Source organism: Symsagittifera roscoffensis, chromosome 1 (genome assembly GCF_963678635.1).
Source record: "Symsagittifera roscoffensis chromosome 1, txSymRosc1.1, whole genome shotgun sequence".
NCBI classification, from domain to species: Eukaryota; Metazoa; Xenacoelomorpha; order Acoela; family Convolutidae; genus Symsagittifera; species Symsagittifera roscoffensis.
In genome coordinates, this window is record NC_087062.1 from 56,264,202 (window position 1) to 56,289,687 (window position 25,486).

Consider the following 25,486-nt stretch of genomic DNA (forward strand, 5'->3'; position numbering starts at 1 on the left):
AAATCAAAAATCAGAAGAAAAAATTTTTATCACAAGAAACAAAAAAATCTCAACAACGAAAATCATCACGACTCAGAAATCAACCACGAAAAGATTACAAAACTTTCATTCCACAATCTAGAAATTTAAAGAAAGTTGAAGTTTAAAAACCCCTTTCTAATTAATTAATCATGATTAACTAATGCTTAAATACTGCGATGAACATCCAGATTTTACTATAAATTATTTCGACGCTTCGGATGCAATTGCCCGCCGTGGTTATAGGTTTTGAGCGAAACTCGGATCTACTTAACAATCTCCCCCCTTGTTGTATTTACTAACGAATCTCCACCCCTGTAAATGAAAACACTAAATTTGCACTACAGCATTGTATGTAAATTTGATTTTTGCTGCTTTCTGATTGGTCGGAAGTTCGCTGCAAGTAATCCTATTAACGATTTCCTCCCCTTTCTTTAAAGGGGGATTGTTAAGTAGATCCCGTAACTCTGCTTTATGAACTTTCGACGTTATGTTTATTTCAGTTTTAATTTCCGTTAATTTCTGGACAGTTGCTCTTTTTAATTAATTCTGTCTGTTCGAACTTTTTGCTACTCTCTATACAACACTGTTTTTTACCTGATAATAAACTTCTGCAGTGACATTCATCTCTCAAGCTTTTTAGTTCGAACCAGCGGCTCGAAGGTCAAATTTAAGCTGGTATGTCAAATTTGTTTTGTTTCTTAGTGTTAGTTTCGCAATTTGTTACCATAAAACTTTCACTTTAGCGAGAATTTCCAAATACTGCAAAGCGATACTGATCACTGAATGGCTGCCCTTGGTACTAAGACTCGTGTCTGTGTGATCGGAGCGGGTCCTGGGGGAATCACTACCCTCAGAGCCTTGCAGGCCCATCTGGACGAAAACTTATTCCAAGTTGTGTGCTTCGAAAGATATGATCGCATAGGGGGCATCTGGAACTTCAGGTTTGCGAATTAACAGTGCAAATTAGATGCATTCAATTAAAAATTTTCACGAGGAACGCAGTCTAAATTTCAAGTTTAAATTAGGAATTTCTCAAGTTAAAAATTTTTTCTTGCATATTTATTTGTAAGATGTTGGGGCAGTCTTTATAAGAGACACGTTTATAGACTTTAGTTGTTCAAAACGTACCGTTAACCATGCTCCTTACATGAATTCAAGCAATATTTTGACCCAAAAACAAACCAAAGCTGTTGCAGTCTTATGTGCGTAGATATCGTAGCTTTTGGATGCAGACACATAGTTTTCGAATTCAAAAAAAATCATATTAGAAACGTTTTTTTTTGTATAAGAAATATGCCATCAGTGGCTTCTTAGAGGAACTATTGAGCCCTCTTTGCCCCTTTTTTGATACAGCTTGCAATTCAGTTGGGCGAAGAAAAAAGTTGAAAAACAATAGGTTTTTTTTGTGATTTTGCAGAGCCAAGGAAGGAGTGGAAGAGGATGGGCTTGAGGTGCACAGCGGAATGTACTACAGCCTCATCAGCAATGGTCCCAAGGAAGCCCAGGAAATACCAGACCACCTGTTCCCTCTTTCTGATCCAGACCTCACTGGTGAGTTGATCTGAGTTCGAATTGAACAAGAAACTTTTTTTTTGAACCTCTTGCAATAATGGGACCTTTTCCACCAAATGCTGCATGTTGAGCGCCGCCAACTCTCATTTCAATTTCTCATTAAATATAACGGCAGTGAAAGAAATTGCGATTGAAAAATTGCTTTATAGAAATTTGCAACCCTTGGTTAAGGCATTCTCCAAACTATTGTTTGCCTTCTTTGGCCCCTGATTGGATAAAAAGCATGCTCCGATCGTCAACTCTGCTCCGATCGTCAAAACTTATTTTGAAAGGGGGCTGAAAACTACACTTATCCATTCCGTTGAATGTATCTCAGTTTCATCCCAGCCCTTCGAAACTGATCTACTTTTTAGAATAGTGACTTAGTTCATCATTCTAGTTGTCTAAATAAGACGCGGCATTCACTGATCGCTGACTTTAATTAAGAGTTAAAATAAATCAATGGCCTTGTTGTTCCGACTTTCGATACGAAAGTAACGGAATATTTGTGCTCGGGGTTTTGTTTTTTTTCTTCGGACAAATTTTGACTTTTTAACTAGCCATTTTTGACGGAATTTTTTATATCATTCGAAAGGTATTGTTGTCCTGAGCTCGAATTTGAAAAGATATTTCACCTGTGATCATTTTTCATAAAGTGACGGGGGTTTAAAGATAGGCGATTTGGCCAATTTGGGACAATTAACGCGCGATATATTTTGCGCTATTAACCTGTAAGCGGAGAGCTAATCCGTGTTAGAAATCGTTCCAAATTGGTTGCAAATAGCCTTTTTGCTATAATCGATTTGTTACAAGGAGCGAAATCTATCCTTTTGTACTTTATATGGCGTGTGGGGGGGATGATTTTCATCAAAAAAATTCAAATTTTAAGAATCTTTTTTTTTTCATTTTGTTTTATTTCATTTAATTTTTCCATATTATTACTGCTCCATAGACCTTAAGAGGCAGTCGGATTATTCAGGGCCTCGCCCTGGTACGAGTAGTCTTGTTTTTTTATTTACTTTCTAAGAGAGGAAGTAGAAAAGACCATATTTTCCTAGCTAGCCTTTTTTCCGGCGTTCTTAAGACTTAGCTAGTCTAACAGAATACGCTTAAAATGATCTTGCACAGTTATCTTTTAATTATAAGATGCAAAAACTATCATCTTCAGAGGCATCTCAATAAGTTAATTGCGTAGCTGCTTGATTGTAAAGAAACTTATCAAACAATACTGCTCGTATCAGGGCAAACAATTGATTGCCCCGTTTTCTATTTCAAGTATCAGAAGAAAATTTTGATTAAAAAAAAAACAAAGTTCAAATACATTAAATTTGTTTTTTTGTATATTTCCCCACTCTTAAAAGCAAGATGAGATGCATTCCATGTAGTAAAGTGTTACTTGAACCAAATATTTTGCTTCAATACAGATTGAAACAGCTTCTAAGTTAGGTTAAGCTGCCGCTTTCAACCCTGGTGAGCGCGCTATAGTTATCCCGAACTGACCAACTTGACAACTATCAAACCCTTTATTGGCCAAAAATCATCAACAGTTTTGAGCTCATGACATCAGTTTTATATATTTGAAATCAAAGCATCAAAACTATTAGACTGTAAGTTTTTTTAAAACAAATGATAATTGAAAAGGTTTGATTCAAGGAAACCACCCCGAGCAAAGACTTGTTTTCACAAGGAACTCACAGCTTACTTTTTTTGCAATTAACTTGCAACGAATGCTCCAATTCAGAATTAATCGGTTAGAACGTTTTCCTGATACTGACAAAATGACAAAAAAGCTCTGTCATAGTATCTAAATTTAGTTCATGTTTCAATTCGAGTTGTGTTATCTATTTTAATCATCTGTCTGGCGCTAACCGGTATTTAACCTTCGGAGTGTCTGTCACCTTCGGATGACAGCTATTCTATTGTCTCCGACTTACTTTATGAAATACGGTTGCTTAACAAACGGAATTTAATTAACACTTCGAAACCGTCTTTTCACATGGCGCAGCCAACAGGCCAAAGTGGGGGGAAAAACCCACTGGGAATTACATCGTTTTGGCCCTCGACGTTTGCAGAACCACCGATGCTATGGGAGTTTTGGTTCAATCGATTTCAATGGGGGATGGTGGCAAAACACAGTTTAAATCCTAGGAATTTCTATTATGCCAGTACGTTAACTGCAGCGCAGATTACAGATTTACCAGAGGAGGTAGACGGGAAGAATCGCCTAGCTTCGGAACAAGTGCTTATCTCCAACTTGTACTTGTGTCTGGGGGAGAAAGGACAGGATGAGCTGCATAAGAGAAAACCACACCTGGACTTATCTGCAACAAGGTATTCTCGAGTTTTGGATACCATTGAAACCGAATTTAGAAATGAACGAAACGAAACGTACGAGACATTCCAACTCTTGGCACGGAAGCAACAAATAGGAGAATCGCTAGAACAGTTCCACTCAGTGTTGAGCGGGTTGGCCGCTAGATGTAATTTTGGAGCATTGGAGACCAGGATTTTGCGGGATGTGTTCATCGTCAACATGAACAATAGGGAGGCCCAAAATGAGTTATGCCGCTCGACGAAGACGCCAGAGGAGGTGTACCGTATTGCACGGTCATACGAACGCGGATATAAATATGCAAAGTCATACGGATCGATAACCGGGGGAGGAACCAGTGGCACTACCGGTGGAGCTGGAGCATTCCAAATCAAGACGGAACCAGTGGGGGCCATTCGAGGAGGTTACAGAAACAACAGATCGCGGGGCCGTGGATCATTCAGGGGGCAATTATTATCGACCGTGTAAAGTTACTTTGCTTCCTTTTTGTTCTAATCACCTCATAGGAATAAAATAAAGCACGCACGGAGAATTTGTTTTGCTTAAAATGATTTTGAATACCTCATAAAAAATCAGAAGTGTAAGAAGTTAGTGTTGTGGTGCCTAAAAATTATTTCAGTCTTAGTTTTGATTCTAAAAAAAAGAAAAACAAGAAACAAGGTCTCAATGTTGAAAAATGGACTTTTTAGTATTTTCCGCTCTTCATCAGTTTTTTACACATTGGGTGATTTTGTAACTTTGTTTCGGTTTCTGAGATTTAGCTGAAATGGTTTTTGAGCAATAACACATTCAATTTTCAGTTACATGGTTTTGCAGTCCGAGCCATAATTATTTCCCAAAATGGAGCCGTCAAAATATAAATTTCAATAGTTTTGCTGGAATCAGTCAGCTGAACTTGACAATTATCAAAGCTTTTTGGTCATAAAAATTAAGTTAGATTTTGAGCTCATGACATTCGTTTTTTTTAAAATTTTGAGCTAAAATTTTTCTAACTGTAAGATCTTTTGCTAGTTGGAGAGATTTGTCTTGCAATAAAAACAACCTCGAGAAATTATTGTTTTTACAGGGAACTCACTGCGTAGTATTTTTGCGGTTTATAAGGAATTTTTCAAGTTGAAATAATTAGCTTAGAATTTTTTCCTGAAAATTAAAAAATTATAACAAAAGTTGTCCGCTCAAGTTTTATCGACCGTGTAAAAAACTTCATTTTGTTTTTGTTCTGACCACCTCTTAGGGCTTAGAAGGAATAATTGTAGAGGATTTGTTTTGTTTTTGACAGTTTTGACTACCTCGCAAAATCAGAGGTGTAAAAAGTAAGTGTTGTAGTGCCTTAAAACTTTTTTGGTTAAGCTTTAATTTTCTATTGATTCTTAAAACCTACTCATTTAGAGTTTTTGCCGCCTAAATTAGTACAAAAATCATGGTTTTAATTTTTCAGATTTTAAAAAAAAAACTTTATTTTGAATCTTTTTTGCTTTATTTTTGTTAACTAATTTTTTTCAAGGTTGAGTTATAAAATACCGGCTGATATGGTACTTCGAGGTAATTTTACAAAACAAGCTTGTGTTTGGTTATCAGATTACTTTAAAGAAAGGGATTTACAACGTTTTTTGAAATCTAAAATGAAACTAGAGATCTTTTGAATGCAATCAAAATCTTACCCTCAAAACGGGTCAACTGATTGGGTTCAAAATTAGGAATTGAAACAGGATAATTTGACGTAAAAGAAACTACTATTGAATTTGTTTCACTCCCTAATTTTAAACTAAATCTGCTGCCCCGTTTGAGGGTAAGTTTTTGGTGTGAGTTTTTGAAAAATGAAAGGCAGAAAAAAAGCCGGATCAATTTTCAGAAATTTTTATCATCATTTTTTGTCCAAATTTCAACGAATTTGAGAGAAACAAGTCTGAAAAATTGATTTCTTCTCATCCGATTATTTCAAATCAGCACTATAGAACCGTAATAGCATGCGCGAGCAAAACACAATCCAACTGTATAAAATATATTATTGGAATTTTGCAAAAATTTGCTGCCTATTGCAAAAAGGAAGCCTCAAGTCGCTCAAGTCATCGATAGTCTAGTCACCATTGACGAGTTGTGTTTCTTCCTTCTCTATAAAAAATTTGTTGAATTTCAAGCGGAATACTTTAACGATGAATTGGTTGTCTGATCAGCACTTTCTGTGCAAACTGTTACAGTCCAGAAAACAATGAGAAAAACGATTACCGGATGTTGTGACAGTCACATATGATAAATACATCGCAATAGTTAATGCAAAGAAATTATGAAACTGCCTCATCGAGTAATTTTTTAGGTACATGATTTTGCGTGAAAAAATACAGTCCAGGCCAAAGTTATTTCTCGTTTATTAAATGAGGCCGTCGGAATAAAAGTTTTAAAGTTCCTGAAGCAAATCTGCTAGAGTAAATCAGACAAAAGCAAAAGCTGAACCAAAATATGCTAAATTCAATAACTTTGTTTCAAGGGAAAAAATTACCTCTCGCTATGCTTTTTTTGACCATTTTGTGAAAATATTTTTATAAACACTGCAGGTTGTTTCAACCAAAAAAGCTTTACCATTTGAAACAAGTTCTTAGATTTTTTTAAATTTGGTGAAAAGTTTTTATTGGCAATTTTGGACTTTCTTTGGCACTTACTAAAATCGAAACAAATTTTGAAACAAGTGTTTTGACTAACACAAACGCGAAAAATTTCTTTTTGTTTTCAGCGCAAATAACTACTAAAAGGGATTCAGCGTGTTATATTCAAACCTTTTCAATGTTACCTGAATTTGCGAATAAAGCACACAAGAACCCGAAGTACTTCTGGCAGTCGGAGCACTAAAGCTCATTTCTAGGGCAAGTGTTGGAGGACTGAATATATTATATATGTATCAATCGTTATCAGAAAATTTGACTGATACAACATTATGTTTCTCATGTGTCCTTTTAAGATCTCACTTCAAAAAATGACATCGCTTCGATTTCGAAAAGTGGTTCTTTTTTGCATGTTTACGAGTGTTTGCAAAAGGACGTGTCATTGGAACAGCAGGTGCTACTTTCACAGTCGCTTTCCTCCTTTATCTTTTGTTTTTGCTGTTTTTAAGTTTCCATTAAATTAGCCTTCTAATTTTCGGCTCAACTGAAAAACGCTTTTCACATGACTATTCACTTAATTAATCAATTTCAGTTTTTGGTCAAAAATGCTTGGCAACAATTGGTTATGGCAGCCAAAAACTTTCATTTCAGGCTATCATTCTTTCCCCGATCGTGTCTACTACCTGAAATATTTCAATGAATACGTGGAAAAGTACGGGCTGGCCAAGTACATCCGATTCAACAGCTGGGTGGATTGGGTCAAGTATGACTCAGCTTCGGGTAAGTTTGAAGTCACCAGTCGGGATCTGAAAGCGAAAGAGACGAGAGACAAAGAGCCGTTCGATTACGTCATTGTGGCCACGGGACACTTCAATTACCCAAACATGATTTCTTTCCCGGGACAAGATTCGTTCACTGGGCAGATAATCCACTCAAAACAGTTCTTGGATGCAAACAGGTTTAAAGGTGAGACGTAGGTTTAAAAGAACATTTTTAAAAACATGGGAGAGGGTGGGGTGATTGCTCAATTCATCCCAAATTTAACACCTCTTCTCCGGTGACGCAGCGGGATGTTTTTGCACGGTAGTCAGTGTTCGATATAGGTCACCACATTTCGGGACTTATCTGAAGTTTTATACGTTATGGTACACCACGAAATCTATAGATAATAAGACGCAAGCTATGTGAGACAGATTGAAAACGCTAAATTTTCCTTCTCCGTTATTTTTCCGATCATTTAAAAAATGGGGAGGAACTTTGTATTCGGGTGTTTAGGTTTTTCTTTTTGTTTTTCACGCAAAATCAAGTACCACAGAAAAGCATCACACTGGGTTGAGTGATTTATCATATTAAAACACTTTCAGTCATAATTCAAACCAATTGAAAAAATGTCCAAAAATTTTTCCCAGTGTTGAGAAAAAATTGGTTTGAAAGTTTTGACTTTTTTTCTTAATTCAAGCGAACCAAGCAAGCAATTAGGCTTACAACAGCTGAATTACGCCTAACTTAAGATCATATAATTTAATTTATAAGCTAGTAAACTAATTTGTGGAGTTTTTTAGCTTCATTTCAGAAACCAAAGTTTTTTTCTAGTCATATTTCTGCAAAATTTTTTGTCCAATTTGCTTATATTACTATCACTGTCTAATGTGCCTAAATTATATTTTTACGTCAGGTCTCTATTTACTACACCAAGCAATAAAGCTACACTATTTTGAAAAAAAAACTTTTTAAACCGTAGTTTTCTAAAGACCATGGTCGGAACATTTTGTGCTACTTGCACAGTAACCGACTATCCTTGTTAATTTGGTTAATAGTTTGATGAGCAGATCGACTGAGCTTGTTGGTTTTGCTTCCAAATTACCGCTGCTATTATATTACTTGATAAAACTGAGAGTTGTATCTCATCACTTTCGATGATTGTATCTCTATTGGGACAAGAGCAAGGTAATATGCTGCGCCTAAAACGGTGTGAGGATGAGGGGTGTTCGAATGACGTCCCGGAACAATAGAACTGTTTATTTGTGCGTACTCGGAATTACGAGTGTTAAACTGTTTTGAATGTAACACTCTTAGGCAAACGAATCGTGACTGTCGGGTCCTCTTACTCGGCCGAGGATATGGCACTGCAGGCGGTGAAGTCTGGTGCCGAACGTGTGTCCATGTCTCACAGAACACGACCCATTGACACTAGGAGCTGGCCAGAAGGAATAGACCAGAAAGCATATATTAAGGAAATGGAAGGAAGCACTGTTAGGTTTGTATGAGGTGTTCGACTCTGGAGCGGTTGTTTTTTTTTGAAACAATTGTATACGAAATTGTTTAGGTTTATGGATGGAACTGAAGGCGAGTATGACGTCATAATTCTGTGCACGGGGTACCTGATCAAATTCCCGTTCCTGGACAGTGACATCCGACTGGAGTGCAGCAACCGCATGGCGCCACCGCTCTACATGCAGGTTCATAGTACATATTTGAACAAACTCTGCATCTACGAAAACTTAAAAACTTTTTAGTCGCGCCGGTGTTGAATTTTTTTACGACGCGGCGTTTTTCTCAATTGTAACAGTATTAAATGTGCGAGTTTCGGTCGCCGCATTATAGACTGCTTAAAAACATGACGTGGCGAACTTCGATCTCTTGTAACAAGAGAAATATGCTGCTTTTAAAGCCTAGGTTTTCTAGAAAAACTTATTACAGACATTTTTGGTTGTTTTAATTTAAACTATAAACTTGAGTTATAAGAAAGACTCGCCAAAATAATGATTGAATTGATTGTTGTGAGTTTTGAGAATCAAATGTTTTTTTTACTAGATCGTTCACCCTCGCAACCCTAAAGTGTTCTACATTGGGATGCAGGACCAGTTCTATTCGTTCCCCATGTTCTGGCTGCACGGACACTTTTCCGCAAAAGTGATCAAAGGTAAATTATACTTCTTCTGATCTACTTGTTCTTGCTTGTTCCGACCACTGAAAGTGAGGAGAAACTTTGCAGTCGGGTGTGTTTTAGTTTTGTTTTTCTTTTTTGTACGTGTTTTCCACGCAAAATCAGGTACGATAAATAATCCTCGGAAGTGATCATGTGATATATTATATTAAAGCCCTTGCAGTCGTGTTATGAAAAACTGGTTTTAATTGTTTTTGGACTAATTTTGACCAAATTAAGCGAGCGAGCAGGCTTATTTTACCTAAATAAGGCGTAAAAAATTTGGTTTCTCCAGGAATATTATCAAAAACTTAGCAAAACTTTGGAAAAAGTCCGTTTAAACTGTTGTCAAATATACGTATTAATATCGAATATACTTATTTTCTAAGCTTGTTCAGATCCTCTCATAGCCAAACGTACAAAAAGTGCCTAGAAAAGTGTTCTTTTTTCAGCATTGAGCAGTGCGGTTGAACTTTTTTGGTCTGCTTGTTCAATATGTGTTTGCCGTTGCCGGACGGTTCGAACAGTTGGCTTAACTCGGTTCGATCGGCCTAATTTGTTTTGGGTTAATTCGATTCGAATGGCTTAATTCGGTTGCCGGACGGTTCGAATAGTTGGCTGCACCCATAAAAGTATTGATGGCATGCGATGTAGACACAATTCATTTGTGCTTTAGGTGACATTACGATTCCACCTGAGGAAGAAAGGTTTCAAGAAATATCGGAAAGTCAAAAGGAAGAAGCCACTCTGAAAACGAAAGAGGATTCCATGTACTTCCAGAACCGACACGTGAACGAGATCTCTCGGCTAACAGGACAAGTGAGCATTGACGCCTCGAATGTATGGATCGACTGGCTGGCCAATAGGAGGAATGATATCACGGCCTACAAGCAGAAGACGCACAAAAGTGTGCACAGAGACGAAAACGGTGTACCGAAGCAGAGCCGCTAAAATATTTCAACGTATCGTAATCGAGATGAAATGACAAAAAATTAACAGTAAAGTTACTAACCTGAACTGTAGGATGTCAGAACCATGTTTGATCGGCAAGTCGAGCCAGATAAAAGACTAACAAAACGTGAGATCTTCTAAAAATCGGTATTACTCGGAGCTATCTTCAAAGACTGACTGAGCATCATTGGTATTTTGATTTAAAAAATTACATATTTAGATTTGATTGGACTATTATTAATTTGAACAGCTATCACACTATTTGAAGTTTTTAAGCCGATGATTTTTAAATTTATATGTTATCAGGGGCGGATCTAGGATTTTCTCGAGGGGGGGGGGGGGCGGATTTTCAAAAAAAAAATCGAAAGTTTCGACGACCTTTTTCTTTTTAGGTCGACAAAATTTTTTTGAGCTCCCAAACCACTGTTTTGCCCCTATTTTGGGCACTTTTTGAAAAATTTTGACAAAAAAAGTGCGTTTTTTTTTGGCGCGCGCTCCCCCTCAAAGTTAGTATATATTGGCGCCAAAGGCCATTTAGAAAAATGAATTTCTGAAAAAGTATCAAAGGGGGGACCCTTTGGGTCGGCAGGGGGTCGAATCCCTGAGGAAGGGGCGTCCGCCCCCCCCCCCCTAAATCCGCCCCTGTATGTTATACTGCATCATTTCTGTCAGCTTGTTGGTTCGGATCTCTTTAAGAATTTCCCCCTATTTTACAAAAGGGTAAATTTTCGCTACTGGGTACAAAATTAGTTGTTTTTTAAACAGTTGATTCAGTACTTCATAGCTCTAAATATCCTTTCACTACAACCACATAGTGTGAACAATTAAAAATATACGGGAAAAGTTATGATATGATTTACATTGCCAGTTGAAAAAGAGCACTTGTCGAGGTCCGTTATGTAGGGGTACAGAAAACGGTTCTAACCCATGGCAGTTCACGACCAAAATTTCTCGGCCAAAAAGGGCCTAATATTGAAATCAAAGACGAAACAAAATTTCGAATCTGTTGAAACATAAGCTCAAAACACAGCCAATTGGAAAGTCAAAATTTGAAGCCGAACTCAAATTCGAAACACATTCAAACTCAAAATAAAAAAAGGGTAGATGATTGCTGTGCAAGTAGCACAGAATGTTCCGACCAAAAATTAATAAAACATACATAACGTTTTTCCAATTTTGATGTTTTTATTCGTTCAGATAAGAGCAGCTCAGCGAAGGCCTAGTACATTCGACATTAAGAGTGAAATACGCATGTTTAACAACAGTTCAAAATAAAACTTAATCGAAAAAAAAACAATTCGGATTACAGACCTCACTCGTTTCATTCGCTCTAAATTAGACCAACAATCAAAATCATGCTCCTTCTCTGCATGCTTTTACTCTGCGTGTTTCTTCTCTGCATGCTTCTTCTCTGCATTAAAGAACTCTTTAGATATTTAAAATGGTTTTCGAATTACGGCTGCAACAACTATCAATCGAAATCTTCCGGCATGTTTGCGGTACCCAACTTTGCGTAAAAACAAAAAACAAAAAACTAAAACACCCGAACACGAAGGAATTCCCCATTTTCGGTCGGAACAATTATGAAAACGGTTCAGTCCAAACACAATGTCGCGTAGATGTTTCGGTTGAAACAAATAAAAACAGAAAATTGACGAAAAATTGATCATTATACTAAACATGCGAAATTAAGTCATGTTGTAAGAAACTATTTTTTTTCCTGCACTAACTTTTCTAAGAAATTTTCAACTTGCTTTGTTTTTAAAACTGAACAACTTCAAGGTCTCTTCGGATTTGCACCAGAAGTTCTGGGGTTTGAATCACGGTCGGACCTTTTTTCTATATGAATGCTGTTCAATATGTATGCTATTCAATATGTATGCTGTTCAATATGTATGCTGTTCAATATGTATGCTGTTCAATATGTATGCTATTCAATATGTATGCTATTCAATATGTATGCTGTTTACCCTTGCGATAGCATGTGTATTGCAACCGGGTACTAGACATTTTTTCCGTAAGCAACTGTGTCCACAGATTTCAGCTGAATGCATTACACGACATGCATGCAGTATGTGCGTTGTTTCTTTGCGCTCATTGGTCTATTACTCCCACTGTGTATCCTTATTAGCATTAGTCTAATAACTCGCAGTTCAATTTTTTTAAATGGGTTTTCTTTGGTACTGTTTTGAAATTTCGACTTCGTCTCTTCCGGTTTAATTTTTGTCGGCTTATTTTCCACTTTGTTTTCACCATCCAACTTAATCGCTGATTTGAATTTTAGTTTTTTAAACAATGTAGTTGCTTTTAGTGTTCTTATTTCCCTCTGCTGTTTTTTTTGTATTTTTTAATCTCGACATCGAATACAATTCTTTTTTTTTGTTTTTTTTTTTAATTTATTCAGTCCAAAATCTTTCGGCTAATTATTTTTATCGGCTTAAGGACCTAATTTTAAGATATTTCAAAGGAAGCATAATTTTTCCTGCTCATATCATCTAAAAGCAACTTTATTTCATTTTTTTTCTGCTCATCTGTGGATTGAACAAAATGCTAAACATCATACTAGAAATTATTATTGAAATTTTTCATGACAACAATTTTTTATTGCTTTTTTGGGTTTTTCTTTTTTCTGTTTGATAGGTTTCGGGCTAATTTATATGGGCGTATTGGTCTCATACTGCGTCCTTTGATAAGCGCAAAAAAAGTGTGTGCAAGTTTGCGAAATGGGCTTAACAACTTCTTATTGGTCTTTACTTTCGTTTTCGTTTTTTTGGACTTCTTAGGTTTTAGGCTATATTATGTCAAATTAGTTGTCTCATGTTGTTTCATTTGACGTGCAAATAATGTTTGTGATTGTTTTGAACGCAAAGGGGACTTTTCATGTCCTAAGTATTGTTGATTTTTTTCGGCTTAAAAAAAAGGCTATTGTCAAGGTTTTTGTTACTGCTTGGTAAAATATCTTCCACGGTAATTTCACATTTTTGTTTTAAAACTAGCATCCTTCATTATGATAGATGACATTTTTTTCGAGATTTTTGAAGTTTTTTGGATTTTGTTGTTTTTTATCGCAAGTGTGTCAATATGTATGCAGTTCAAAATGTATGCTGTTCATTATGTATTCTGTTCAAAATGTATGCTGTTCGATATATATGCTTTTGGAGACGTGAAACTTTTCAACAATTTTTTTACAAAATTATTTTTTGTCTGCTCAATGATTGCCGACCTGTTTTCTGCTTCATAAGTTTTATTCCGTTGCTAATTTAAAAATAAAATTGCTCGGCAGGTTTTCCTAAAATTTCTGTTCTATAAAAACAGGTATTTTGGAAAAGTTGTTAAGGGATCGATTTTTTTCTACTTTTTCTGACGCTCTGAAGTTTTTTTTTAACTTTTTGCCAAAATTATACTTCTTCTCGAAAACTATTCAACTGATTTTCAAAAAGGGAAGATCAATGGATAGTCATTCTACTTCCCTATCTGCATGTATACACTTTTAGTCTTCTTCTTTGTACCCCTCTGTCAAAAGTCTTCGGAATAAAATGTGGGGGCATTTGATCCATTTTTTAATCTAAATTTTCTCAAAGCTGCAATAACAAATCAGAAATTTTGGCTTCAGTGAAAGGAACGGATTTCAGAAGCTCCTTTGCATAAAGGACTATGCCCAATTTTTTACTCGAAACAGATGACCCACGGAAAAATCGAAATTTGATGTTTGTCCGTTTTTTGAAAATTTTTGATTTTTTTCGAGAACTACCCTTCCAAATTTAGAGTGTTTGGGTTTAATAAAACCACAGGTCGCGTAAAATTTTTCCTCATCTACGCCCAATGTTTTAAATAAACAGTTGTTGCCCTCAGAAAAATCAAGTCTTGTTTTTAACAGTTTTTTTGGGAACTGTTCGTCATTTCTCGATTACTTTTTAAGGGAAAAAAGGTACTATGAAAGTGTATGAGGTCATTGTCTTACATTTTTTTTAAGACGCTTTGTACAACAGTAAAAAAAATTTCGTTTTTCAAAATTTTTTTTAGTGGAAATCCCGGCCACTCCCCTGTGCCTGATTAAACCACTCGTCTCTTTTTTTCTTCTCGTATTTTTTATCAATAAATTGCAGTAACACGACTCCTTCAATTCTGTCAGACAAAATTTTTTACAGTAGCTGGTGTCGGATAACTTGTATGCTATTACCGTGGTTGATATCCGTGTGCCAAAACTTAATAGTTAATACTAATACAACTCGTTGAGATTCTATAGTGTATTAAGGTTCTAGAGCGAATTGGGGGTTAAATTTAAGATCAGTGATTTATTCATCCAATTCACGCACACAAGCAAGCAATTGACCCTTAAAAAATGCCAGAAAAATACGATGATTTCAAATGGGTTAGCAAGATAGAAGTTTAGCTATCCGGTTTGAGATTTTAAACATTTTTTTGTCAAAACAGAGTGTGGCATCTAGTCTGCTCAACTTGTTCAGTTGAGCACTATGCAGACAAGTTTTGAAGGAAATTTTGGTAACCTCAACCATCCACCGACTTCGTCTCTACTTATCTGCCTCCAGATTGCCCGAGCTAGTCCTACTAAATTTCTCAGGACAACGACTCTGCCTAAGAAAAGTTGATTCGAATTACTATCCAAAGAATGTCAAAAGTCTGTTTCTACTGATGTTTTGACAAAACTTTGCTAATCTCCGGATTCAATTATTATCTCATATTATGTTTTACTCTTTCTGTAATCTTCTTTTAAACACTTTTTATTAAAATGAGGTTAAGTGTTCTCACTAAGCCTTTCTGTCACTACTTTCCGCTCTTCATATTGTGATGGATCGGTTTTCCGACCCTTCCGGGACGACGTTTCATTTACCTAGGGTGAAGGGTTCATTTTTTGACCCTTTCGGAACGACAATTTCGGAACGTAGAGGGTTTCTTTCCTGATACTACTGTTCGAAAAGTTTGGAGCCATTCCAGTTTGGTACCCTACCGGATTGCGAAATAAGCACCCTACCGGATTGCGAAATATGAACTCCTCCGGGGTGGCGAAGTATGACCCCTTTCGGATTGAGACCTTTCCAGATTGGCAAAGTATGACCCTTCCGGATCAATGAAATAAAGACTTTTCCAGGTTTACAAAAAAGCGAATCTTCCGTATAGGCGAAACCTGAACATATTCAGATTGGCGAAATATGGACCCTTCCGCATTAATGAAGTCAGGAATCTTTCAGACTGGCGTAAGATGGAACATTTTTGGGTTGGGGAAATTGAGACTAAAAAGTGATGCCGGTTCCAAAAGGGTTTTCATCATATGATCTTCACTAAATGGGAGGTATCTATGAGCAAATTTGCTTATGGTCCTAAAGCTTAGTTTCATGTTCATTAGCACCTTGTATTTGTATAAAACTACGTAAAAGCTCATCAGTTTTTTAAATCTAATACTACTGAATTGAACCGGATCCGTTTGGTGGTTTTTGAACTATGAAAAAAAAAAAAACATTTTTAATTTCAACCGAGAATTTCTTTACGTGTCTATGTGTCTCCTCTTTTTGTCACAATTTTTGTCTTATAGGCCTAAAATTTTAGTTTGAGGTCAATAGAGCCTACATTTTAGTAGTTAAACAAAAAAACTTGATATTTTTTTGGCCTAAGAAATTGACAAAAAAAACATTGCAATTTAGACGCTTCTAGACTAGTATATCATCAAAATTATACTTTTTTAATCCAAAGTCTGCAGGAATATGTGGAGGAAGTTATTACTAAACGAGTAAAAAACCAACAAATTGCCAATTGACGATACTACATCAATAATTTTCATCGCGATAACTCAAAAAATTTGAAAATTTTTATTTCTGAGCAGTGTTTTGGGTTAAAGATATTTTGAAAAATTTGATCGCCATTCTTGTTTTCTTGAAATAGTATCGGGAAATAGTCTAACCAGTTTTTACAGGTAATTTAGCCAGAATACGAAGTATTATTAGGTAGCGCTTCACAATGGTGTTCAAATCTCTGGGTAACAAAATATCAATATTTGACCCTAAAGTTGGTCTTTAAACTGTTGATTTTGATGAAAGACGGAACTCGAGTATGAACACAATTAGTATAAGTAGAAATCATTATTTTATTATGCTTCTCTGGTGCTGTTGAAATTCCTTACTCGTGCTGTTGAAAAAAGCAAACTGATTAGGTTGCTTTTTTTCGGAAATTTGCAACTCAGTGAGAGGTCAATTCCTTGCAGCCACTGTCGTGCACTCCACCATCATGCCTCACTGTCGTTCCTGCGAGTTTCTGTGCCGTTTATGATACAACATTTTTTAACGATTATCAAAAAATGATTGTTGTTGTCCTTGTGACTCCTCCTGCTTCTTGCACTGCTGGATAGGTCCATTTCGGCGATCACTCGACTCTTCGCCATTTGATAAAAAACTAGCGTTAACGTGTTCAAATAAACCAAAAACCCAAAAACTGATTGCTTTAAATTTGGGAAGGTTCTCTCCACTGAGTTTCTTTGTTTAAAACTGCTTTTAATGTTCTTTGGTTTTTTACTTGGTGAAATACTAATCTCTAAGAACGGCAAGACACGACAGCACACTAAAAAATTGACAAAATGGCCAATTCCCTCACCTTTCACGATGCGACAGGTCTTGGTTTTAACTCTCCTAAAAAGCTAAATCAGGAAATCCAGAATGTTTTTGCATTTTGGACTACTTTTTCGGCTGCCGGTAAAGTGTTTTAGTCGAAGCATCCGCTTGGCCCGGAGACATTGTTTATTACGCTCGCCGATCATGATGTTACATGAAATCTCCATAAAATACACGTGTAACATTCGCTAGGAAAGTACACGTTGATGGAAAGTAAAACTCAATCGTTTACCGATTGGCTAGCGTCAAGGTTGAGTTTACGCGTTTTTAACCGTCTCTAATTAGAGCCAGATTATTTAATCTTTTCATAAATTCGGGTGGACGAATGTGTTACAGTCTCAAGACAATTGGCTGGAATATGCAAATTAATAGTTAGTTTCGAGTTCATTGGGCACATTACTGGGTCGTAGTATCACCGATTGCAATATGAATCCTTGATACAGAGCTACTCTTAGTCTTCCAATTTTTTTATGTTCCACGGATAAAAATACCCATCTATCGGAGTTGTTTGACCCTCTCCTTACTCGTAGCTCTTTATAGCTTAAACGTGGATTAACAGGGGTGTTCATTTTGGTTAAATTTTTTAGCTTAGATATTAGGCATTTCCGGAAAAATAATAGATAAAAAGATACTATCTGCTGTTCAATGCACTTATAGGTTTTTCAAAAAAATTAATTTTTGTTGAAGAATTGTTTTCTTCACCACGAAGAAGCGTCCAAGTTTGTCTTCAAAATTATGACATATTGAGAGTAATTACGCACATGAGCGTTCAGTTTTGTTAACTAGTGTAAATCGAATTTATGATCCAGAAACTTCCAGACAAAGTAAAAAAAAATTTTTTGATCAGTTTTTGTGTTGAGAGAACTTTTATCTAACCGGTAAAATATACATTCATAAACTTTATTTATTGAAGTTTCAACTTTTCGGATTTTTTTCTTAAATCTGACATGTTAATTATTTAAAACAATTTTAACAAAAACTATATATAGACTAGAATTTAAGTGTTAGTTGCTGGCTTCTGAATTCTTTGCGCGTGTTTTTTTTTGTGCTCTTCCCACAAAATATGCTAGGTTTTAAGTGTGAGTAGTTTATGGTTATTGTCTGTTTGGTCTATAATATATAATCTCAACTCCGTCTTCAACCTTTTTAACGCAAGTTTGCCTTTGCTGTCCTACTGTCGAGTCCTCTTTGCGATGGATGCTCTTCAACCTTTTTAGCTCAATGCAGCATTGTTTGGCGGACTTATATGGAGGTCACATAGGGAGGGTATCAGAAAAAATTGTTAAACTTGGCGATGAGTAAGGTTCACTTCAAAGGCAACCGTTTTTGACGTGTACACGAAAACGTTCCAGCCTTGAGTGCTTTCCTTGCAGTTATTTTTTGCTAATTTTTGATTGAAAGAAAACGAACCGGCAATAATCAAAATACCGTGGTCAAATAAAGATCTGTATGAAATCTGTCCAGGTTGTCAGAAAAAGATGACTCATATAACTAAGGAATAGAATGCAAAGGCTGCTTATATTGGTACCACTTAAAATTAAGTAACAAATCGGAATCCAATTAAGCAAGTATGGCTAAAAAAAATTTGGTTTGGCAGGACATGCTTGAAACGAATCGGTTCGAGACGTGAGTGAAAAACTTTCATAAAAAATTGGATGGCATATTTTGAAGGGTGAGGGGTAATTCTGAGGAATTCTCAGAAGCGGCCAATAAGTTGCATCTAAATTTGAATTTTCCTGTAGATGAAACTGATGAGAACGATCAAGAAATCAGGTCAAACAAGGATGGTACCAGAAACCTACTGAAACCTTTTTTTTTATGTCAAAGGGTAGGCCCCTTTGCATTAGGAACGGAATGTCATTGAAGGGTCGATATATTGGGTATTTAGAAGTACCTTGGGAAAACTTTCTCAAAGCCTCGAGGAAAAACCAAAAACTTTTATTCGAGAAACATTTTTGGACAACATAATCCGATACTAAAAAATCATTGAATGTAAAAAAAATTCCGCGGTTCCTTGATCAAAAAAATTCGAAAAGTGTTCAACAAAAATTTACTCTGTTTTTAAGTACACAATATCGAGGCTATCTATCACAACTATCAGCTGCAAACAATCACCAAATATCCTGGCCACAAATCATATTCATCACCAGTAGGAAAGCGTTGGCAAGAATTTGGTAAGCGGTTTGGTGAACTGCTGAGTTGAAGATATAGAAATTATAGAACAAGCAGGCTACACCCATAAGTTTCTCGCACTACAGATTTTGCATATTGGAAGGGAAAAGATCAAAATTAACACGCGCGATGAGTTCAGAAGCCAAGAACTAACTCTAAAACTTTTGTCTAATCACAATTATGGCTAAAATATTTAGAAAAAGTCTGACATTTAGGAAAAAAAAGCGAAAAAGTTCGGAAAGTGAAGTGAAAACGATTATTGATTTTGTAACCCATTAGGTAATTACAGTTGTTTGATTTTGATTGATCCAGATTTTTAATTGTATCATTTAGTCTGGTTTGTAATTTTTTCTTGACCTTGGATCATTTTGAACGTTGGAGATATTTTTCTAGCTGATGGTACCCAATTGTGCAAAAATTTTATAAAAACTTTTTAAAGTACTCCATGGAGAAAGACGGAAGCATCTTTGTTGGGAATCTGTCAAGGTCAACACTTGAACTAACTTTGAAAAAGTCATTGTTAACTTATCATGTCTGAGAAATGTCAACTCAAAAATTATCTTTGACATTAATATGCAAAAGTTTTGGCATGATAGAGAAGAGTCGCTTATATATTGTCAGATGAAGTTGACAAGTAATTTCTAACAGCTGCGAAAACTCATAATCTGGGTAAGCAAATAGATTTTGAGATTAAGGACCAAAACTGCCGAGCGTCGGAAAATCTTTATATATATCATATAAAACGTTGAAACGCATTACAATCGCGGTTCATGACAAAAACTATGAAATTCGTCATTGAATTGATTAATCTGGATCATTTTTGGTGAGTGTAGGACTTAAAATATTCCTGAAAACCAAACAAAATTGGATTGATTTTAACGGAAACACGAAAAAAAGAGCTGAAATACCAAAAAAAGTTCCTAAAAATTGACCTTTATCCTGAACTAGCATCGGATAAGCTATAGTAAGAGGGACTGAAAAATCGTTATTTTAAGCTGAAATTTTTGGGTGAAACTACAAAATCTCAACTACAAGAATAGCTTAAATAATAATTAACATGGTGGAAGCTAAGTATTGCAACAGCAATTTCGGGCAAAATGTTTTCACCGGAGGTAATTACCGGTTCTAACGACTTTAAAAGCTTTTTAACTCACTTTGAGCTGTTGGCCGACCCAAAAATAAGAAAAATTTCTATAGGTGGAAAAAAAACGGATAAACAACCGCTTTATTCTGGGTTAAGAATGTACATCTTTGCAATCGAATTTCACCGTACACTTCTAGAAGCTACGCGAAAAAGCAATGATAAGAATGTTATAGTTTTCTGAAAACAGTTCAATGAAAATCTTGTGGTCGTACGCGGACGGCTAGCGCGTCGCGTGCAACAGGCAGGTGAAAGGTTAACAGCGTTTCAGAAGTTTTTGCAGCATTTGGCTTACAAAACTTATCCAGAAGATTCCAAAACATATGGGATCACTTAGTTTTTTGAGTTTTTCTGGATGGGATCCTCCACAATCGAGTTTGATTTGAGCTCCGCAAGATAATTGAGGATAATCACATGAATATCGTCAATTTTAGAGTGGGCACTTCTCCTGGAACAAGAACAGACTCTGCGCATAGTAGCTATACGGAGGAATGAAACAGATATCCTGATAGACTTACTGAACATATTAATTCAACAAATGAGGGCTGGTATTGAAAACAATACCTTGAGCAAAGACGATCGAAAAAAGCAGTCACTGGGGAGAAACGCCACGGAGAGGGAACCGATGAAGGGGTCAATGTTCAAGAGATCAAGCAAATCTCCCACCTCAGGACCAAATACACGCTAAAGAAATGAAAATCCGAGAAGGGAAAACAGTTATGTCAAACATTGGCTATGTGGGCTACTTACGCAAAATTAATCTTATAATGAAAGGAAAAAACGCTCCAATGTTATTAGGGTGTGCTCTACTAACTAAACCAAAGTTTTCAATGAGGAGTTACAAAGGAACGAGAAAAGTGCTAACAGAACTGTTATTTAGCGGGAGTAGCATTTCGCTGGTGAGGTCTGACCATTATGAACGGCATGGAAAACTGGGAAGCATACAAACTCAAATAGTTAAGTACCAGTAGCTAAGAATTAGGCAATGAAACTTGGCATTGATCAGTATTATAACCAAACAAAAATTAGATCATTTGCCCAGATAACCTAGTTTTTTATCAGAGATTTTGATTGAGGCGCATAACTGCCTTCGCTATTGTCTTGGTTTGGTTTTGTTAGCAGGTCAAGAAAGTCTTCTCAACAATGGAAAAAGTTGCTGTGCAGAACGAATCCTGGCACAGCTCTTCTTATTTCAGCAGAAACAATGACGGGTTTCAAAAGTTTTGCATTTTTTAGAGACCTTGCGACCACTAAGCTAACAATATATCTTTTATGAAAAAATAGGATTGAACTTACGTATTTTTTCTCTGCAGCTTCAATGAAGGACGGGAAAAGCAAAAAAAAACAATTTTCAAGCCGTGTATTAGAGTTATATACATTTGAGGAGAAAATCCAGAATTAGAAGAAAAATGATATTTGATAAAGGAAATAAACAAGCAATGCAGGGGACAGCAAGGCCATGCCAGTCTGAATCAAGGGGAAATAGAAATGAAAGAACAGTGCTTCCCGACGGCTCGAAAAAAGCAAAGAACAGTGCAGTCTGTGTGATTACCATAAACCGTGGTTTTTATTTCGAATAATGGAATTGCAAAGACAGCTGTAACTGTGGGATTTTTGTCTAAAAAAAATTTATAGAAAACCGAAAAACACTATAAGCTAGGGGAATTTTATACTTCCTTCCCAGATTTTTCGAATTAAAAGCATTAGTGCAACCCAATGTATACAGAATAATAGGTGTAAATGGCAAATAACTGGACGGTGGCGCCATTGAAACAGCTTCAATTACCAAATAATGTAAATGGAAGACCATTTCATTGCGATGAGTAAACGAACATCAAGAATCAGGTAAATAAAGAGTGCAACTCAGCAAGCAACTGGGAATATCAGAAATTGAGAAAAATAACAGGTTGAAGAAACTCCGGCGGAGAGACGGAGCCGCTGAAGTCTACAAATGAAAAATGAGAACCCTTAAAAAAGAGGGGAAGAGGGGCGCACTGTAGAACGGACACAAAAAATTCTCAAATCTCAAAATCAAAGAAAGCTAATGAATCTTCGTAATGACCTGAAAGCAGAAAATTTTGCAAAACAGCTACTTTGCATAAAATAGCATCAAGGAGACGTACCGAGTCCTCTCTTCGCTCTTTCCAGTCTCAATGACTCTTAATTGCTGTCAAAATAGTACCAACTAAAACAGTGGCTCGGCACTTAAAGAGTCTTGTCCTTTCTAGGCAACCACGGAAAAGGAAGAAAGGAGGACTAAATTATGGCGCTGGCTGAGGCCTTAACACTAGTATGGGTCCAGAGGCGGTAAAAACTTCTCCTAAAACAGGTCTAGAATCAGTCAAAAATGTACTACGAAATCCTTGATGGTTATAGTAATTTGGTCCTGTCTTTGACAACTATATGCAAACATCTTGACAGGCGGCAAAAATTTTGTTTTGGTTTTTCAGATGAAACTGTCAAGTAACAATTTAACAGTTGCAAAAACTCGTAATCTGGTAGAAACCAGTACTTTCTAAGATTAGGAACAGAAACAGGACAAGCCGGGAAGATCATAATCATTAAACACTCATCTCAAACAACTGGTGATTGATTGTCTTGAAAAGATAGTTTTTATTTGTTCCTGCTCCCTGTAATTTTCTAATGAACCATCCAGACTACTTTTGAACTGAATTATTTAAAAAAAACTCGAGCTTAATTCAAATTACGTTCATTTCTCGTTCGACCTTAAGGAAGCACGTGTTGGTCTGAGCCTAATTTGTCAAGGTCTATAGTGCAGCTTTTTTGCATGACCTCAAGTCAAGTGTACCAGTTGGTAATATGTGGAAGTTTGAAAGGTTTTTAGTTCGAGATGAATTTTTCAAAACTTCGCATTGGCCCTGTCATGCTCTCAAATTTCCTGCAGCAACTGAAACACCAAGTTCAAGAATCAGAACAGCCCAAATACAGGAAAATAGAAAAAGTCAAAAGAGAATCAAATTGCTAATCGCAGTTGTCCGTAAAAAACAAACTTGAGTAGATTTGTCTTGTTCCTGACAGTGACTACAGAGAATGGATACGAGGGTGCAACGTATGGAGTAATAGGTATCTTGATTGGGAAGGTCGACCACTGAAGTGACCCAATGGTCCAAAACTTATCTGAGCAACTTTGTTACTAAAAACTAGTTGAGACATAATTACATTACTAAATCGTGTCTGGAGTTAGCTCTAGAGTCGTTGTCCAGATGTGAGTACCTGAATTTAATTACTCGAGTGCAGTTTATCTAGTTGTGTTGAGGTGAGGCGCACTCTAGATTGATGCATCTGAAATTGGTCAATTATGCGCTGCCCACTAAAAACGAATATAGTTGTCTTGAGGTCCGAACACTGTTTTTAATGGCGTTCATATGGTTTAGGCATTTGAAGACCTAGCCAACGGGGCGTGCTTCTTTATATCTAGATTGGGAGAACTTTGTTGATAGTCGCCCTTAAGTGGTAACGATCCTGAAGTTCAGTGTCATAAGCGAACCGTGAATTGGCTCCCACTGATTGAGGTACAAAAGTACAAAAGATGTTGTCCCTGACCCTTGTAGGGCCTTTTTTTTTAAACTTCATACGTGATTTGAGCGAACGACTGTTGCAAAGAATGGTTTATAACTGTCTTGATAGTAGTAAACTTTGTTTTTAACTACACAATATCTAGGCTATCCATCACAACTACCAGCTGCAAAAGAGCGCCAAGTATCCTGCCCACAAATAATGTTCATCACCAGTAGGAAAGCATTGGTGAGAATTTGGAAGGAAGTTTGGTGAACTGCTGAGTTGAAGATATAGAGATAAAAGAACAAGCAGGCTACACTCAAAAAATTCTCACACTAGAGGTTTTGCATATTGGAAGTGAAAAGGCCAAATCAATATGCGCGATGAGTTCAGAAGCCGAGAACTAACTCTAAAACTCTTGTCGAATTACCTTTATGGCTGAAATAATTCGAAAAAATCTGACATTTACGAATAAAAAACAAAAACCAAAATGTTCGGAAAGTGAAATGAAAACAATTATTGATTGCGTAACCCATTATGTAATTACAGTTGTTTGATTTTGATTAATCCAGATTTTTAATTGTGTCATTTAGTCTGGTTTGTAATTTTTTCTTGACCTTGGATCATTTTGAACGTTGGAGATATTTTTCTAGCTGATGGTACCCAATTATGCAAAAATTTTATAAAAACTTTTTAAAGTACTCCATGGAGAAAGACGGAAGCATCTTTGTTGGGAATCTGTCAAGATCAACACTTGAACTAACTTTGAAAAAGTCATTGTTAACTTATCATGTCTGAGAAATGTCAACTTAGAAATTATCTTTGACATTAATATGCAAAAGTTTTGGCATGATAGAGAAGAGTCGCTTATATATTGTCAGATGAAGTTGACAAGTAATTTCTAACAGCTGCGAAAACTCATAATCTGGGTAAGCAAATAGATTTTGAGATTAAGGACCAAAACTGCCGAGCGTCGGAAAATTTTTATATATATCATATAAAACGTTGAAACGCATTACAATCGCGGTTCATGACAAAAACTATGAAATTCGTTCATTATTGACCTTGAACAGTGGAGATTTTTTTCGAGCTGATGGTACCCAATTGTGCACAAAATTTTGATAAAGTTTTTAAAATACTTGAACTTGAACGCTTGAACTAACTTGGCAAAAGTCATTGTTAATTTACCATTTCTGAGAAATGGCAGCATAAAAATTGTCTTTGACTTTAATATGCAAACTTTTTGACATGCTGGAGAAGAATCGCTCATATATTGTCAGATGAATTTGACTAGTAATTTCTAACAGATGCGAAAAGTCGTAATCTGGGAAAACCAATAGTTACTGAGATTAAGGACCAAAACGGCGCAACCCAATAACATTCTTATAACCGAACTCTAATCTTAAATAGTTCGTTATTGAATCTTTTCCTTAAAAAGGTTCTTTCAATTACAAAATGATCTTTCGTTTTAATTTCCTATATTTTTTCAATGCACCTGCGAGACTTTTTTGCGCTGAAGTATTTAAAGATCAGAAAATTCAATTCAATTTGCACTTAATTACGTCTTAGGTTAATCTTATATTGGTGACACAGAAAACGAAAAGAATCAAGAAGAACAAGGGAGTTGTGAATTAAAAAAAAGGGTCGAAGAAAAAA

The 25,486-nt window shown here is 36.1% G+C and overlaps 2 protein-coding genes across 3 annotated transcripts in view; both read left to right on the plus strand.

Annotated features, from left to right (window-relative positions):
- Positions 1-25,486, plus strand: part of LOC134845987 (protein fem-1 homolog C-like) — a 390,705-nt gene that overhangs the window by 323,548 nt on the left and 41,671 nt on the right. The gene's annotated exons all lie outside the window — the stretch shown is intronic.
- On the plus strand, positions 771-10,651 carry LOC134846006 (trimethylamine monooxygenase-like). The gene is made up of 7 exons (XM_063863174.1): positions 771-962; positions 1,439-1,572; positions 7,153-7,467; positions 8,578-8,758; positions 8,828-8,960; positions 9,316-9,424; positions 10,104-10,651. The coding sequence occupies exons 1-7, from the start codon at positions 805-807 to the stop codon at positions 10,376-10,378; spliced, it is 1,305 nt and encodes a 434-aa protein (XP_063719244.1). The 5' UTR covers positions 771-804; the 3' UTR covers positions 10,379-10,651.